Here is an 18,716-nt window from a genome sequence, read left to right as displayed (position 1 = left end):
TCTATTCTTGTCCTACAGCTACTATCATCTTTCTTTTCTCTAAAATATCAGAAAAGTAATTAATGTAATAGAAGAAAATTTTCCTGCAGTGGGGGGAGAGTTCAATTGGTGGATGACAGTGCCCATTCTGTAGGTCTGAGAACATTGATGCATAACAGGCAAAGGTGCATTCTACATAATTCATGAAACGTGAGGCATAAAGAGTTGGCCCAGAACAAGGAACACAAGAAACACAAACTCCAGCTTGCTTCAGACGTCTCTATAGGGACAAATGTCAGAAAGCAGTTGCAGTAGTTTCCAATCCCATAACCCCACACTGATGTAAGTGATAGCCTATGCTGGGCAGACCTAGCACTGCGCTAACACTCCCCAGCTACGAGGCCCTTCGCTACGTGCAGTTCCCCCACCACGTGCTTCTGCTCCATCTCTGCTTCTTCCCTTCTCATCCTTCCCTTCCTACCCACCCACCCCTTCTCTCCAAGACCTCCCCCTTTTCCCTCTACTGCTCAGTCACAGGCTCTAGTCTTTATTGACCAGTAAATGGGGAGAAGGTTCACATGTGATCATCAGAGTGCATGATCAACCACTCGTCCGGGGGCCACACCTCTCGAGGAACAGAATTAACATCAGAATTCAAACAGCATCAAGACAGCCCACAACAGAAAATATTAGTGCGATGTCATTGGAGAATAAAAATGTGAGCAAAAATATTCTATCCATTCAACATGAGATGCAAATGTGGAGGTAACAGCAAATATTTAAATGAAAATGAGCCTGCAGCCTTGTCCTGAGGAAGTCAGGTTAATGAAAATCCACCACACTAAATAGAAACGAACATTCTGGGCTGCAGAAGCTACATTAAAGGTCTGGTATTGACATTGGATTATTTTATATCCAGAACTAAAACTAAATAGCACCAATAAATCAAAGTCAGATTTCAAATACTAAAAAAAACTAACAATGAAGATATAGTAATATTTAAAAACATTTAGAAGGTGGAGATGATCAAAGGCAGGTGGAATTAATTTTAACTGTGATCATTCCTGGTAGGGGGCAGGCTTGTTTTGTTTTGGAGACAGGCTCTCTCTACATAGCTCTGACTCTTCTGAAAGTCACTATGTAGACCAGGCTGGCCTTGAACTCACAGTGGCCTTTCTTGCCTCTGCCTCTTGAGTGCTGGTATTAAAGGTGTATGCCACAATTTCTGACCCTTAAAGAGATATTTAATGAACTAATATATAATGCAGAAAAAATGTTAGAAAGTTGGTAATTCCTTTAGTTCTACTTTGGTCACTTAAAAAAATAGATTCTTACAAAATTGGACCATAATGTTTGTCTAAATGTTTGATCTAAAAGTTACTCATTGTCTTGATGTCACCTTGCCCTTTACCTGCTCTGTCACCCTTATGTATGTGTAGGTTCATGGAGAGATACTCAGATGGAAGGTTTATGAACTAGCCTGGCTATTTCTACATTCCAGGCTGTGCTATAGCCTTTAACTTGACACAACAAGCATGCCCCTTGTTTAAATTACATGGAAATACTGCAAAATAAGTAAGCCTAGACATTGCAGAGTGGGCTGAGAGACGCACAGGGACTTGCATGTAATCAAACTTCAAGACTAAAACTGGGCTACAGGATTCTGGAAAGCTCTGGAGGGGGTGGCATCTTGTACAGGTATAGTACACAGAAAGGTCAAAGAAGGCTGGCAGCAGGCATGACAGATTTTCCAAGAGTATCCAACAGGGCACGGGGCTGGAAGCATCTAGGGAGCCCATCTGGTTGAAAGACAGCTACCCACAGGGAAACATGGGAGGAAGAGCTCTTGGACCCTCCATGTTGGGACCTCCAGGCAGGAGTTAGGAATGGGGGTTTCCCCTATGGAGCTGGACCTGAAGCAGCCTGACTTTATTTCTCTAAAGGAACACACACACACACACACACACACACACACACACACGTATTATATATGCTTTTGAATATATATGAACTGATAAAATGAATATATGAATATATGCACATACATGTGATACGCACATATATAGTATATATTTCTATTTAGACTGACTTACCAGATGTGATCTGTATAGTTCAACAAGGGCAGTTTCACAGTGCAAAGTCGGAGAATCCTGTAGTTGTTTAGTCCATGAGACTGTCTCTGCAGTCCCAGTCTAGTGCTGGAGTCCCATAGGATTCCTGGACAGCTGCTGGTTCTCAGTCTGTGTTGGAATCCTGAGGGAGTTGGATTTAATACTAGCTACAGCATCTGGATAGACAAACTCACCAGTAAGACTGAGAGCAAGCAGGTTAAAAGCAAGAGCTTCCTTCCCCGTGTCCTTTTATATGGGCTGCCATTGTATGGCCCAGATTTAGGGGACTGTTCCTACCTTAAGTGATCCAATCAAGAAAATCCCTCACAGATGTGCCCAACCTCTGGCATTCCAGTTGAACCCAGATGTAGGTCAGGGTGGCAATCAAGATCAACCATCACACTTTCTCTACAACATGAGCGAAGGTGTGGCTGAGTCTCAACGCTGCTGGATGATGTTGGGGTGCGTGTGAGGCAGAGGAGTGGAGATGCAGGAAGGTGCACAGAAACAAAATCACCACATTCAGGATAGGGAATTAGTGAGATCTGGAGCTGAGTATGGAGTCAAGGTTCCCTTTGTCTCTCGTGGCCCCGAGAAGCAGAGGTGATGCTGCTGGCTCCCTCTGCCACACATGTATAGAACTCCAAGCTCTGCCTCCAGCCCCAAGTCTTGCCTACTCCTTGGGCCAGATGAAGTCTTGTATACGAGGCCCTTCGTTATGAGGGTGTTTTGTTTTTGTTTTAGTTTGATATTTTCTTCTGTTCATCTCAACTATCACATCATTTGAGGGTTTCTCTGGCCCCTAATCAGGCCTGCACTTGCATACACTCTGGGTCCGGCTGTCCAGCCATCTGCATGCACTATTGGTAGCTTGCTTAGCGGGCTGCCAGACTAAAGGTTTGGGACATTCGGAATGGACTTTGGGACCCAAGAATGTGCCCTAGGTTGGAAGGTAGATATTCTGGTGCCATCATGTGGCTGATCGTGGTGATTGATTGCCTTGGTGTTTCTGTGTCCTGTTCTCTGGGTTTGTTCTTTCAGATCTGTGCACTGCACTGTCCATTAGAGAGAGTCACTCAGTGAGCACACCCTCTCAGTGAGAATAGCATGCATGCAGTTTGCAAGTTTCTTTTTCTTGCTCATACTTAGGGCCTAACTTCATAGCTTGGAAGATTCTATAAATCTATTGTATACAGACAATGTTCCTCTAGCTCTCTCTATTAGCAAGGACCTGGCTTAGAAGCCATAGACTAAATTTAAACCTTAGCTCTGGGTTTTTATTTTCTCTTAAGTGCTTGTGTTTGTTTTTTGTTTTTAAAGAAAAGCAATTTATGGGCTGGAGAGATGGCTCAGTGGTTAAGAGCACCCGACTGCTCTTCCAGAGGTCATGAGTTCAATTCCCAGCGACCACATGGTGGCTCACAACCATCTGTAAAGAGATCCGATTCCCTCTTCTGGTGTATCTGAAGACAGCTACAGTGTACTTATATATAATAAATGAATAAATCTTTAAAAAAAAAAAAGAAAAGCAATTTATGACTGCATAAACATAAAAAAAGAAGGGGGAGGGGCTGGGGATTTAGCTCAGTGGTAGAGCGCTTACCTAGGAAGCGCAAGGCCCGGGGTTCGGTCCCCAGCTCCGAAAAAAAGAACCAAAAAAAAAAAAAAAAAAGATAGTTAAAAGTAACTATTATTTACTATTGTGTATATATGGAAGTTTTAATCCTGATAGTCTCATGTGGTTGAGCATTGAGTGGGAAACAGCTACTCCATCATCCTCCTGCAGGCAGACGTGAGGGCTGCATTTCCTTTTTGCTTCATAAATAACTTTGATGAACGACTGTGTTCCTAACTCTTGACTGGTTCTGACTCCCCTGTGATGGTTGTGGCAGGACCGACAAGTGCTGTCCTCAGTGCTGTCAGACTACCTTCCTTCCTGGAGGTTGTCTGCACTGACTTTCACCTGGGTGGCAGTCGAATGAGCTGGCCTCACTCTCCCTCAAGCACCATTTATTTGAACAATCTTTTGTTGTTGGGCTCAAGGCCCCCACATGCTAAGCTCATGCCCTACACTGAGCTATACCCCTAGGCCTTATAAGCAAAATATTGGGCACGTGATAGATGAACAATAGACTTAGGTTTGGGGCGTGTTGTTGCTGCTGCCGTGGTTGTTTACTTCTGGGTGGAAACAGTTGTGTTTGAGTTTTTTATTTTGTCTAGGGAAAAATGAACATTTTCCTCCACTTTGTATGTGTTTAATATTGAGTGCTGGAGGAAGTTTTTTAATCATCCATCCAAAATCCCACCATTGGGAGACAAACTCCGTAAACTAAGTAGGCAAGCACTGTTCTAGTATGCTGCTACACAGCCGTGACTTGGTATTCATGAATGTAAACATGCTATTATAATCACACTTGCTTTTTAAAAAATGATACAAGATATGCTTACATACACCGATCTATCTAAGCACATTGTTTTATTATGAAGTATTCTGGATAAACTCATCTTTTTTCATCTTTTCTGTTTCTTCCTCAAAGGTGATATCCTTTACCTACTTTGTATTGGATGTTAACCCTTCCCCCTCCTTCTCCCCCTCTCCCTCTCTGTCCCCCTCTCCCTCTATGAAAGCTTCAGAAATCTTTCTCCATTTGACTTCCATTAATCCCCACCTCTCCCAGGGAGCTCATGGAGTAGTTCAGTAATGAATATGGAGACCAAGGAGCAAGGTTTAGGCTCACAGACACTTGTGCATCCACGTGGCCCTTTCCTGGCTTGCCCGCCTCCTCAGGAGACCCTTTTCAGCAGAGCACAGTCAGCCCTGGCTTCCTCTTGCTCTTGGTTCCCTGCTGGATTCCTTGCCCATTTGTACAGCAGCTGCTTGCTGCTGACTCTGGAGCCCTTCTCTGCTGTTAGTTGCTTAGCTCTCGCTTCCCAAGTCAGAGGTCCCTCTGTTCTTTGACTTTCCTGTTTGTGCCCTTAACCTTTCCCCTAGCAAGTGGCTCATGGACTCTGCTTCTCAGACCTCTCACTTGGCCAAGTCCCCTGTGCCTGCATTCCCTTCGCCTCCTCATCCCCATAGATGTTATGCTTTAGACTCCCTGCCCCCCCTACTCAGCCATCCTAGAGCTAGGTATCCATCCTGGTGCTTGTGCAGGCTGACAGTTCAACCATACTGGCTTCAGAAAGGCAGGCAAATATTAGTGACCCCTGGCCAGGACCATCCCTTAACCTGTGCTTGTTCTTAGACAGCAAGGCTTGGGTGGACAAGCCTTTGCTGGCCCTTATAGGCAAGATGGGCCCAGTGGGGAAGGACATAGACAAAGCACCTCAAGCAGCAGTTAGTGGAAAACAATAACCCAGTGAGTGCATGGGAGCCATTGTCCTGCCCGTGCCTGTGCCTGTTTACCCTCAGACTAACGCCCTGGAGAGCAGGTCTTTCTGTGTTGGACTTATAATATTTTTAAATACATGTAGAGTTTTAAAAAATCACTTATTTAATATTAGAAGGACTAAAAGAATATAAAAAAGAAAGCAAAACTCCCTGGTCCCACTGCCTGTGTGAGTGAAGCTCCATGCCGCCGTCTCTAGGGTTCCTTTTTATGTTGCACATGCAGGAGGTGCTGATGTCCTGGACTTAGGACAAGCAGGGACCTGAACACTTAAGCTGTTCTCTTTCTCCTTCCAACTCCCCTTAGCCAAATGTCTGTTAGCTTGCAAGGTTCTTACTCTGATTTCTGGGCCACCATTCTGCAAAGGATGGTGAAATGAGCTAATCTGCTTTTTTTCATGAAAGAAGTCTTAACCAATAGAAAAGTTCTGGTCCCGGAATACCTCTGGTCACGGGGACACCTTTGTATTTGTGAGTCTCTCAAACCTGAGAAGTCCATGGAGGCGGCAAATCCTTCCGAGCTGCAGGAGTGCTGTTAAACCTGAGTCTCTGGGGCGAGGGGAGGGGGTAGCAGAGAAGGTGCACACCCTAGAAGATGGGGAAGATGCTTTAACCAAAAAGCTGCCCCTAGTTTGGAACATTCTCTGGTGGTCTGGATGTTCACAAAAAGTTGATCCCTAATGAATTAGAGTAGAGACATAGCTTGTGCCTTCCGGGGTTGTTCTGATTTTGCTGAGCAGTTGATTCAATGAGTTACAGGCACCAAACATCCAAGTGGAGGCAGGAGGTTTACCACAGCCGCCTGTGTATCATTGGCAGATCTTTCCCTCTCAACCCCTTGGGGGTTTTGTAAGCAACAGTTTTACCTTTTCTGCTGTCTGCCAAACCCCAGTGAGCAGAGACAGAGAAAGGCCCTTCTCGGGTCTCCAGAGCTGAGCTGTCCTGGATGCAGATAGAGTTAACAAAGGCGGTTGTGTGTTTCTCGTCAGATGGTGTCCAATTGTGCCCTCTTTCCTCTTCAGCAGGACGATCCCTACAGGAAGAGGAAGCTTCAGGAGAAAAGAGAAGGAAACACACAAACCCTCAATTGGAATAAAACTCGAACATGTAGAAAACACAAGAAAAGGGCCTCTGTCCAGGCCCCCAGGTATGCCACTCCTGCAGCCCCTTCCCAGTTCAACCCAGGTCTCCATTTCATAGTCATCTGTCTGTAGGCTTAAGTGGGCGCACAGCACAGGGCGGTGCTGTGTGCACACTGAAATGTATTTGCTGAATCAGAGTTTCTCATTGTAATTTTACTTCTTAAAATACTGTAACGTGACCCTTTAAGACTTCTATTTTTATCTGTCTCATAAAATGCTAAAAGCTATGGGAGATTTTACAGAAAAGACCTAAGCAGTCCCTTATAACATGCTCCCTATGAGGCTGGGTACTGTGCCTTAGAAACCCTGCTGTATGGACTTGCATTTCTTTATCTGGAGTGGGTAGGGGACTAAACAGTGTCTGTGGAAGTTCTGTGTTGCTGGGATTCCAGGGGTAATCCCTAAATCTACTCTACTGTAAGTTTCTCAGCTCGAAGATTTTTTTTAAACCAGATCAGCAGTGTGTACATTCATTCTGACTCTACATCCCGCAAAGTGACCTTCTCGTTCTGGTTTTTCATCTTTGATTCCCAGCACACTGCACACATGTGTTGGAGCCTCCAACAGACGTGTTCTCCTTCCTTTGCTTATCTACAATTAGGCTTTCCCAGTTCCTCAGTTCTCCCTTGTCTGCAGGATACCCCTTCGCAGTGCCCCAGTTTTCTACAGAACACTCCATTCCAAAGTCTGTCACCTGCCCTCAGCAGTCTCTAAACAGCATGAAAGCCAAGGCAGCTGCCTCCCTCTCCCTTGTGCAGGCTTTTCTTTTCAGTCCTGGCACCAGAGGCACCACCTTGTGAGCTTGGCTAGGTGCTCCAGCGTGCTGTTTGTAAGGTCCTCTAGCCTTGCACATTCGAGCAGGTATGAGGTTCCATTGTGCTATCAGTGATCATTCTGAGGGCTCAGAGCACCCAGGAAGGCTGTCACCAGTGAGCTCAGCACTGGAGGAGGATGGCATGGAGCTCATCCCCCATGGTTCAGCATTGCCAAAGCTCTTCCTGGGTCCTAGTCTGCATTCCAGGAAGACAGTCAGTTGGAAATAAACATGTTACATACCACACCATATATGGTTATTTATTTGACAATTGGAGTGCAGTATTCTGTATATAGGGAACATTGGGCCTTTTTGTATTCTCCTATATGTTTTTTTCATAAATTATACTCAGCACTTTAACGTACTATAATTTCCTAAATAGGAACATAAGAGTACAACTTCACCAAGTAACCCTAGAAAACCTTTTAAAGCATATTTCTGAGATCCATGCAAATAATCAAATTGTTTAAAAGTAACTAGTAATTACTCTGTGTCTGCTCATAATTGAGAACATGGAAGACATAGGCAGGCGCTGCTGGACTGTGTCTCTGGTTACCTCTTTTGTCCTCATCTTTCTGCCTTGATCAGAAGCCAGTGACATCCTGCTCTGCATCTCCCATGTCTATGCTGCTTTCTTGTCATCCCATACGCCTCACACAGGCACTGCCATGACCTGTGAAGAGAACTGTTTCATTTCTCACAGGGTGCTTCTATACATTTTCTTTAAATAAAAAAGAATGTATTAGTGTGAGCACACAGTGACATGTGGTGGGCCTCTCTTGCTCATCCTCTGACAGGACTCAGAGAGGAGGCCTCAGGTTGTGATTATTACCTGACCTATCTCCAGCAGAAAGTGTGTCTGTGTAATGAGATAGAGATGTGATCTTTCTCACAGCTCTCCCAGGCCTTCTGAACAGAGCGAACAGAGGCTTGTCTGCAGTGATGTCAGAAGCTGGTGTGCACAGGACAGCACTGGGGAGACGTGTAAAGCTGGCATAGAAATCGTGGGCGACTCCCCTGTTCGGAGAGAGGAGGGTATGTAGCACAGAGCTATCAGTGGTGTCCTTGTGATCTGTCCTTAAAGCTTTCAAGAAATGTCATTTCAGCTGTTGTTTTCCAGGCCACATAGCCCATTGGCAACTCCAACAGAAAGTTGTCAGGGTTAGGTCAGAAAGCACATGCCCATTTTAGCCTGAACATGGCCGCTATCCCTGAGCTCTGTCCCTCCTCACCTGTCTTTGTGCATACTGTCGAAGGTACAGGACCAGTGTGCACAGGCCTCAGGCAGGGCCCCTTGGGGAAAGAGCAAACAGAGCCATGTAAGGAAGGGTGTCCCACTTTGGAATTGGTGATTTCTGCATGGCTCTTCAGTTTCTGGATCAGACTGCTGGTACACCAGGGGTCTGCTGGGTAGGGCCCCAGGAGTGGGAGCTGTGGGGACACTAATGCCAGAGCCAGTATAGGAGAAGGGTTAGGAGACCACTGAGGGTGGCAGTTGGAGGATAATCTGTGATCCGGTCCACACCCACACACCAACATACTAGCTCCACTGTGCACAGTGGACACCAAGGCAACGGTCTCTATCCTTCTTTCTTAGTGATCCCCTTGAAAGATGGGTGTTGCTCTCCAATCTTAATTGGGCATCAGTAATCAGCAATCTATTAAAACCTGGAATAAACATTATAATAATACAGGGGGCATTATAAGTCTCTCATCTATCTATAAAATAGACTCAATTTTCTTGATAAAACTTCTGTTCTAAAACCATTTGTGTGTAATTCAGTCTGTTTTGCAGTTTGAGGCTCAAATCCCACGCTAGGCAAATGTTCCTCTGCTGAGCTCCACAGAACCTTGGAGCCATTCTTGGCTGAAGGTTCTACCTTGTCCTGCTGTCTGTCTGTAGGCAAACCAGACTTAGCTTGTGCCCTGCTGCGCCCTCAAGTCCTGTGGTCATTTTTCACTAGCTGAGCAGAGGTGGCGACTGTGAACATACCCTGTCCTCCTTACCCCTTCTCCACTTGCTCCCAACGGCACGAGTGGGAACTGCCTTGGTGTAGCAGAACCCCTCTTCTGCTTCTCCAGACAGTTCCTACCAGAAGTCTGAGAAGAAGTGTGCAGACAAGTTTTGCTCGGACTCTAGCTCTGACTGTGGCAGCTCCTCTGGCAGTGTGCGGGCCAGCCGGGGCAGCCGGGACAGCTGGAGCAGTAGCAGCTCTGACTGTGACAGGAAGCCAGTGGTGGACATACAGCAGTTCCTGCCACCTGGTGAGTCAGAGGCCCCTATCCTGCTTGCAGCCAGTGCAGGGGTACCTTTTAGAGGATGGAGCAGATGCTCTGTGACTTTCAGGCTTGCCTTGCTTCCCTCCGGCTGTCTGCTTAGCTCTCTTCCTTTCTCCTAATCTCCATCATTACTAGTACTGTCTCATTTCTGTCTTTGAAACACTTCAAAGACCTGAACAATTGTGGATCTTGTTTATTGTATAAAGTATTTCACAGAACTGACTGCTTTTTAACCATTTTAACTGTACAGAGCAGTGGCATAAAGCAGTTGATTCATACTGTACAGCCATCACCGCCAGCGCTTTCCATCCTTCCAAACCGAGACTCTGCCGTTCAGTAGTAGCTCTTGCCCCACCCCCACCCCCACCCCATGCCCTGCTTACCCGCTTCTGCTCTGCCCCTAACATATGACTGCTCGGATATCTGGAATAATTAAGTCATGAATGATTGCAGACGTGCATGATTGTCAAATGTGGAGTGTATGGTTGTCGTCTGGAGATCATGGATGATTATGACCCATGTATAAGTGTCTTTATGTGGAACAGAAATGATTTTGGATTATGCTGTTGGATATGTATGTGGGTCAGATAGGATTATTTTCTGCTGAAAGATTGATTTCACCCAGTGACATCCTCAGGACTCATCTATATTACAGAGCATGTTAACTCCCTTCCTCGTCAAGGATGGATGAATTCCATTATGCATGTGTAATGTTTGCTGATTGCAGTTCATCAGTGGGCAGCTGGTCGCTTTTCCCTTTTGGCTGTTGTAAATAAGAGTAATCCTGTTATTGGCACATATCCTCCTTTATTTTTGAGAGTTTAGTGACGAGATCAGTCATGATTGTATTCCTGTCTCCTAGAATTAATACCTTTTTTCTATGATTACTGTTTTACAGTTTTGGTCGTTGTAGTAGTAGTATATTTATTTGTTAGTAGGCATGTGTATGCCTGTGTGTATGTGTGTGTGCACGGTGCGCGTGCCCGTGCATGTTTTGAGTGCTTGCATACACCCCATACATACACACACCATGTTGCTCTTTTGGATGTCAGAGGACGACTTGTGGAAGTTGACTCTCTCCTTACATCCTGTGGGCTCCAAGGATGAAACTGAGGTGTCAGGGAGGCCAGTATCTTCACACACACACACACACACACACACACACACACAGAGAGAGAGAGAGAGAGAGAGAGAGAGAGAGAGAGAGGGAGGGAGAGAGAGAGGGGGGAGAGAGAGAGAGAGAGAGAGAGAGAGAGAGAGAGAGATTTTTTTAAAGGGAAGGAAACCCTTGATTATCTACCCACTTTTCCGAACAGAATCACTGTCATCTTTTTTGTTTAATTTTTAACTTTTAATTTTTTATGCTCATAATTTCATCAGAAACATTGGGGAATTGTTTGTTCTTGGGTTGTATAGATGAAACAGTAACTCAAAATAACATTATGGTTTAGGCTTTTCTTTTTCATAGTCCTGTATCAGCAGTTCATTTTGGGAAGTTGTTTCCAACACAGTGAAGGAGACATGGCAGAACCTCAGTAACGCTAATTCCATGATTCCCCTGTGTGTAGAGTACTGTCCTTGGGCCCTGAGAACACTGCAGCCCAGTCTGTGCTGCCAGTCTGGGTATGCACGAGGGTCCAAAGCAATACTTGCCTTGCCCTATGCTGTATGCTGCCCTGAGTGGCAGTTCACACTTGGGCCCAGTATTTCCCAGAAGCCCTGGGCACTTGCTACCCATCTCCTGCCCTCTCCATTCTGGACGCCTATAACAGAAGCTGGTAGACAGGCGTGGTAACCCAGCCTTGGACAGAAGCCCAACACTGGCACTCAGGGAGGCTGTTAGTAGGGATCACGACTTTCAGACCATAATGTAAGACCCTGACAAAAAGCAGGGATATGGAATAGTTCAATGGCTTAGCATGCGCAAGATTCAGGGTTCAAATCCAAATGCCAAGAGGGAAAAGATGGATTTGAGACACCAGTCCTGGGCGAGGCTCACCCGTGACTCCAGCCTGGGGCCTCAGTATCTTCTCTTTCCTTCCTTGTTCTCCACTTCCCCTTTCAGTGTTTCCCTGATGATCCTAAGGTTTCAGTGTCACAGATGCATGTTGTGTGTCTGTCTGGTAATGTGCACTATATATAAAAAGGAAAGATTTTCTCAGCCTCGTGAACAGATCAGCCCCTTCTTGGAGAAAGTCTCAGCCTTTGTGGAAACACAGACTAGATGGGGGACAGGTTTTTGGCATTTTGTTGGGTGAGGAGAATTTTCATGGCTAGAGGCAGTCTGGTTTTCACACACTAGTTTTGTACCCTGTTTACTCAAAAGGACCAAGAGTTTGCCAAGCAGCACACACATGGGGCTTGAGTTGAAAACTAACTTCTGGAAAACATTGCAGGGCAGTTTTGTGGGGGAGAAAGGGTGGCATTTGAAGAATGGCAGTACAGTCTTTACATTGTATCTGGAGGTTGCAGCATAGAAGCTGGCGTAGTGAAACCCTGGAGGGTCGGCAAGGGCAGATCCTTGGAGCTCACAGGTTGTTTAGCTCTGTGTTTTAGGACAGGCCCTGTCTCAAAATCCAAGATAGAAAATAACAGAAGAAGACATCAACATTGACCTCTGCCATCCACATGCATGTGAACATACACCTGTACATACATGCAAAAGCCACAATTAAAAGAATGTGTGAATGTGTATCAGTTTAAAATGAAACGTAAGACCTCCGTTAGGGGCTGATACAAACACCGTCTGCATCTGAACACAGAATGTGCACAGTTGTCTTGAGACAACGCGCTCTGATAGTGCCTTGCTTTTAATGCAGGAGACGGTGTTTCCCCACGGGAGTCTCCTTCAGAAGCTTCCATGCCCTTGAGCCTCCCACAGCACGTCTGCAGCTCCACGTGAGTGTTGTGGGCCCTCACCCCTCACCACCTCAGTATCCCGTTCTGCTTTCTGCTTTCCTGTCAATGACATGCGTCTTCATGCTTAGCTGTATAGGCTGAAACCGAAAAGCCTTTTAAAGTCAGGGAAGCCAGATCTGATTATATTAGTAACTCAAATGAGTGTCCATGATCAGGGCTCCTGTGGGGCTTCTCTGGTTTTGTTGTCTTCTCAACGATGTGGCCACACTGGGTACCATCTTCCCTGAGTAGGACTTGAGTTCCTTCAGTCTGAGCACTGATAGTTTGGTGCCTCCAAGGGCCTGGTAGACGCATTTGCAGTCTCTTTGCGTGACACTGCCTGCAGCATTGAATGAGAGAGCGCAATACAGCTATATACAGTTGCCCCTTAGTTTACGCGCGTAGGTTCTAGGACCTACACACACTCCCAACTCTACAGATCCCTCGTATAACATGGATGGGACATGTGCCTGTCATCCTGGCACTCAGAACACTGAGGCCGGAGGATTGTCATGAGCTTGAGCAGCCTGGGCTTTGTACTACTAGGGACCAGATTGATTAGCCAGTCTTATGTGGCAAAACCCTGTCTCAAAATAAGAGCAAAATGACAATGTTTTTATCGAACTGCTTTTGCCAATCCTCCATATACATCAGTTGTGATATATGTCAAACTGCCTTTTTATAGGGTATCATGACAGGAGAAAACGGAGGATTTTCAGTGCCTACCCAGCCTTCGTAGGTCTGATTCCACAGTCCATGGTGGCTGCTGTGCAGCACCTCCTCCAGATGCTTTCAGGCTACCCTGTGGGGACCTGTGATGCCTGAGGGCCAGCTGTACCTCTCAAAGTGAGAGGGACCAGCATCAGCATGAAGGACGGCACTGTGGTGCGACACCAGGTCCCCTGGATGCCTTGTGAGAGGCAGGTGTATGACTTGACTGGCACACAGGAAAGTTCCCTGTGAACTGTCAGGAAGAAAGCCATCAAGCAGTGACGACTGCTGCTGTCTATACAGGCATATTAGAAGCTGCAGCTGACCCCACAGTAGTCCAGTTGCTATGTTCAGGCAAGACGTCGTAGTATCCCTCAGCTCTTGCCTGGCTTTGTGCTTCTTTAATATCTGTGTTTCTGAAGGGACTATGGTGAAACTCAAATGAGATTCGGCGATGCAGTTTTTGGGTTTCCTGCATGGAAGTCATGGTTTCCTCTCTTCCCTTTGCCCACAGAGATGTGAATGGACTGTCTGGGTTTACAGAGTCCTGTCCTGGTCTTCCTGCTGCACCTGCAGATGCTGGAGAAGAGAAAGGTGAGATGCTATGGCAGGCATCAGTCAAGCTGTGTTCTGGGAGCTGGAGAAGGCACCTCAGGTGGGGGCCCTCCCTGACTTTGTTTGCAGGCATTAGGGCGCCTGCTCTGTGGATAGACATCAGTTGCCCCAACCAAGCATTCTGCATCAGTGAGAACGCCCTCAGTGACCGGAGATGTTCCAGAGCTCTCAGCGGAGCCTCCCACTGCACTGCGTTCACTTACCCCATCAGAGATAACAATGCAAGAGAAACAAAGCTGGGGGGAGCAAGCCAGGACAGTGGGCTTCCTCTGCTCACCTGGCCCTCCTCTCCCCCAGCCCACCATGTGGGAACTGGGCATCAGCAGCCTAGGTGGACAGGCAGGCTCCTGAACCAGGATTGAGCAGAGCTGAGCACTAGCTCCCCACATGTCGTGCAGGAGGGTAAGACAGCGGGAACTGAGATGGCCAGAAGAAACCCTGCTTCCCACCGCCAGGGCCTCCAGTGAGGAGTCGCTCTCTCCTCACCATCAGTTCCCAGCTCTTTCATTCTTTCTCTTGTATCTGCCTTTTCTCTGGCATCCTGTCTCATTCTGGGCTCTTCCAAGTCAGGGTCAGGAATCATGGCGGGACATGCCTGAATTTATTTCTTCTCTCGTGGCAGCATTAGGCTTGACATGCATGCTCGTTTCTGTGCATAGAAATTCATGGACACACAGAGCGCTGCCCAGGGAGGAGGAGAGTTCCAGGTCAGCTTGAGTACACAGCAAGGCAAATTGGAGAATAAGGAGTAAAGATTAGGCTCTGTGCCATCTTGCAAATGTTCTGACCTTGTCAGATCATTAATGGAAACACATTGTTGGTGAACTGGACCCAGTCATTAATCCATGGGACACAAATGTTTCCAATGAAAGAAAATGCAAAATTTAGGCATTTCTACTTTGCCAAGCCCAGGTTTGGATGATGGTTTGACTGGTTTTTACTGTCATTTCTGTGAGCTACTGGAGGGTAGGATTTAGTTAGTCCTACCCTCTCTTAAGAAACAACAATAAACTCCAGATACCCAAGACTAGCAGAGCTCGGCAGAGGAGTGCCCGCTTGGTCAGCACAAGGCTCTGGATTTCATCACCATCACCAAAAGCTGGCTCTCCATCAGTGTTCTGCTTTTGTTCTGTCTGCTAGAACTTCTGTGAAACCTGGTGTCCCAGTCTGGGTTTACATGTGTGTTCGAGATGTCGTTACCCACTAAGACTCTACAATTACTCTCTTTTTGGTCACCCCTTATACTCCTTGGCTGATTAAGTCCAGACCTTCAGAAGTTCCCCTCTCCCACACTGCCCTGCCATGGAAGGCCATCTGCCTCTCTCCTGCTGCCACCTTCTGTCCTGGGGGTCCCTTCTCCACCATCAGTTGCTGTCTCTGACGAGCCCTTCCTGTCAGGACATGAGTGTACTCTGACCCCTCCCATCTTTCAGACCCAGTAGTAGACATATACTGCCTCAGGATGCCCTTCTCTGCCAATGGTGGCCTCCTTAAGGAAACTGTGTTGGTGATGGCAGCTCCCTCTGTCCTCGCTCGCCCTCACCTTCCCACCACTACTCCTCTGAAGCAGGAGTCAGGTCCCTGGATGGCTGTGTTGGCCCATCCTTGGTTCTGCTTGTCTTCAGTCCCCACATAGACCTGTTTCAGTTGTGGGCTCCTCATTCACTTCCTCAGCAGCCTGCAGTAACCCTGGTTCTTCAGCGCCTGAGCCTCAGTGCCTGCTCATCTCTTCTCTGTGCTCAGCTCCTCTGCCAGTCTTCTCCACATTTAAATCTTCAAGTCTCAACTTGAATTCCCACATCTCAGATTTGTGTGTATAGCTTGGGCCTCTCTCCTGACCTATGAACCCATCTTACAGCCAACTTGTGATTGAATACTTTTTCTTTGGATTCTAGCAGTTACTATACACCGAGTGCCCAGTTGTCCATTCCCTCTTTCTAATTTCCTAGGACCCAGACTCTGAGTCATCCTGGGGCTTTTCTTTCTTGTGTGTCACATGTGACCCACTGTCTTTTTTTTTTTTTTTAATCATTATTAACTTGAGTATTTCTTATTTACATTTCAATTGTTATTCCCCTTCCCGGTTTCCAGGCAAACATCCCCCTAACCCCTCCCCCCTCCCCTTCTATATGAGTGTTCCCCTCCCCATCCTCCCCCCATTACCACCCTCCTCCCAACAATCACATTCACTGGGGTTCAGTCTTGGCAGGACCAAGGGCTTCCCCTTCCACTGGTGCTCTTACTAGGCTATTCATTGCTACCTATGAGGTTGGAGCCCAGGGTCAGTCCATGTATAGTCTCTGGGTAGTGGCTTAGTCCCTGGAAGCTCTGGTTGCTTGGCATTGTTGTTCATATGGGGTCTCGAGCCCCTTCAAGCTCTTCTAGTCCTTTCTCTGATTCCTTCAACGGGGGTCCCGTTCTCAGTTCAGTGGTTTGCTGCTGGCATTCACCTATGTATTTGCTGTATTCTGGCTGTGTCTCTCAGGAGAGATCTACATCTGGTTCCTGTCAGCCTGCACTTCTTTGCTTCATCCATCTTATCTAGTTTGGTAGCTGTATATGTATGGGCCACATGTGGGGCAGGCTCTCTGAATGGGTGTTCCTTCTGCCTCTGTTCTAAACTTTGCCTCCCTATTCCCTGCCACGGGTATTCTTGTTCCCCCTTTTAAAGAAGGAGTGAAGCATTCACATTTTGATCATCCGTCTTGAGTTTCATGTGTTCTGTGCATCTAGGGTAATTCAAGCATTTGGGCTAATAGCCACTTATCAATGAGTGCATACCATGTGTGTTTTTCTGTGATTGGGTTACCTCACTCAGGATGATATTTTCCAGTTCCCTCCATTTGCCTATGATTTTCATAAAGTCATTGTTTTTGACAGCTGAGTAATATTCCATTGTGTAGATGTACCACATTTTCTTTAGCCATTCCTCTGTTGAAGGACATCTGGGTTCTTTCCAGCTTCTGGCTATTATAAATAAGGCTGCTATGAACATAGTGGAGCACGTGTCTTTTTTATATGTTGGGGCATCTTTTGGGTATATGCCCAAGAGAGGTATAGTTGGGTCCTCAGGTAGTTCAATGTCCAGTTTTCTGAGGAACCTCCAGACTGATATCCAGAATGGTTGTACCAGTCTGCAATCCCACAAACAGTGGAGGAGTGTTCCTCTTTCTCCACATCCTCGCCAGCATCTGCTGTCACCTGAGTTTTTGATCTTAGCCATTCTCACCGGTGTGAGGTGAAATCTCAGGGTTGTTTTGATTTGCATTTCCCTTATGACTAAAGATGTTGAACATTTCTTTAGGTGTTTCTCAGCCATTGGGCATTCCTCAGCTGTGAATTCTTTGTTTAGCTCTGAACCCCATTTTTTAAATAGGGTTGCCTCCCTGCAGTCTAACTTCTTGAGTTCTTTGTATATTTTGGATATAAGGCCTCTATCTGTTGTAGGATTGGTAAAGATCTTTACCCAATCTGTTGGTTGTTGTTTTGTCCTAACCACAGTGTCCTTTGCCTTACAGAAGCTTTGCAGTTTTATGAGATCCCATTTGTCGATTCTTGATCTTAGAGCATAAGCCATTGGTGTGTTTTGTTCAGGAAATTTTCTCCAGTGCCCATGTGTTCGAGATGCTTCCTCACTTTTTCTTCTGTTAGTTTGCGTGTATCTGGTTTGATGTGGAGGTCACTTGGTCCTTGATCCACTTGGACTTAAGCTTTGTACAGGGTGATAAGCATGGATCGATCTGCATTCTTCTACATGCTGACCTCCAGTTGAACCAGCACCATTTGCTGAAAATGCTATCTTTTTTCCATTGGATGGTTTTGGCTCCTTTGTCAAAAATCAAGTGACCATAGGTGTGTGGGTTCATTTCTGGGTCTTCAATTCTATTCCACTGGTGACCCACTGTCTTATTCTGGTCACCCTCCCCTTCTCAAACTACAGAGTCTGGCAACTTGCTCCCCACCTCCTCCCTGACTTCTTACTCCCAGAAATCCTTATTGAACACTTGCCTTATCAGTCACGGCCTGACAGATGTCCTGCTTCTGCCTCCCCCCTTTTACCGTGTGCCATTACATGTTATGAATTAATAGACTCACATGACTGTCAGGGTGGGATGGCCCCTGAGATCTTCTTCCTACTTAGAAGTTAACATCTTGTCTGAAAACATGTTCTAAGACAAGTCTCAGAACATGGACAGGCATGAGCTTCATTCTGTCTGTTCTTCCTCCATGGCACCAGGGATAGCAGACCGTAATGGACTCCTGGTTTTAGGGAACCCAAGGCTTGATGGGTGGCAAGCAATGTTCTCCAGAGCTTGCCGTGTGTTCGCGGTGCAGCCGCAGGTGGACATTGGTTCTACCCTGTATGGTATGGCCAAGCCTACTATCTGGCAGGCAGTGGTGGTCCCACTCCAGAAGTATAGTACTTCCTTCTGCTGCTTGTAAGAGCTGGACATGCTCTGTGCAGTGCAGAGTTGGCCTGACAGCGAAGGCACAGTCTTCCTGGACTGACAGCTTGTGTGACAGAATGACACCCAGGTTTCCCTAGAGAGATAGTTGTCTCAGACATAGGGCTATGCCAGTTGCACCAATGCTGATTGTCCTGAGCAGCCCCAGAAAGACACCTGAACAAGGTGGATGTAGATGTGGCAGGAGGGGAGCCCATGTCTCTGTCCAGCAGTAGGTGTGCCTGCCTGCTGCTCCGCTGTCGTCCCTGTGCTCCAAGGCTTTGCCTTAGTGAGTGTCTCTGGAGAGAGTCCAGCAGGCCCCAGTACCTCTGC

The 18,716-nt window shown here is 46.6% G+C and overlaps 1 protein-coding gene across 39 annotated transcripts in view; it reads left to right on the top strand.

Moving 5' to 3' along the window:
* The window catches only part of Tmem131l (transmembrane 131 like), a 133,825-nt gene that overhangs the window by 111,024 nt on the left and 4,085 nt on the right, over positions 1 to 18,716 (top strand). For 11 of the 39 annotated variants that reach the window (XM_087633263.1, XM_087633136.1, XM_087633266.1 and 8 more), the window contains 5 exon segments: positions 6,501 to 6,625; positions 8,330 to 8,469; positions 9,517 to 9,699; positions 12,534 to 12,612; positions 13,838 to 13,917. In XM_087633263.1, the coding sequence (XP_087489389.1) occupies positions 6,501 to 6,625; positions 8,330 to 8,469; positions 9,517 to 9,699; positions 12,534 to 12,612; positions 13,838 to 13,917 (607 nt within the window). 39 annotated transcript variants of the gene reach the window in all.

Source organism: Rattus norvegicus, chromosome 2 (genome assembly GCF_021556685.1).
Source record: "Rattus norvegicus strain SHRSP/BbbUtx chromosome 2, alternate assembly SHRSP_T2T, whole genome shotgun sequence".
Lineage (NCBI taxonomy): Eukaryota > Metazoa > Chordata > Mammalia > Rodentia > Muridae > Rattus > Rattus norvegicus.
This window is presented reverse-complemented; position numbering and strand designations above follow the sequence as displayed.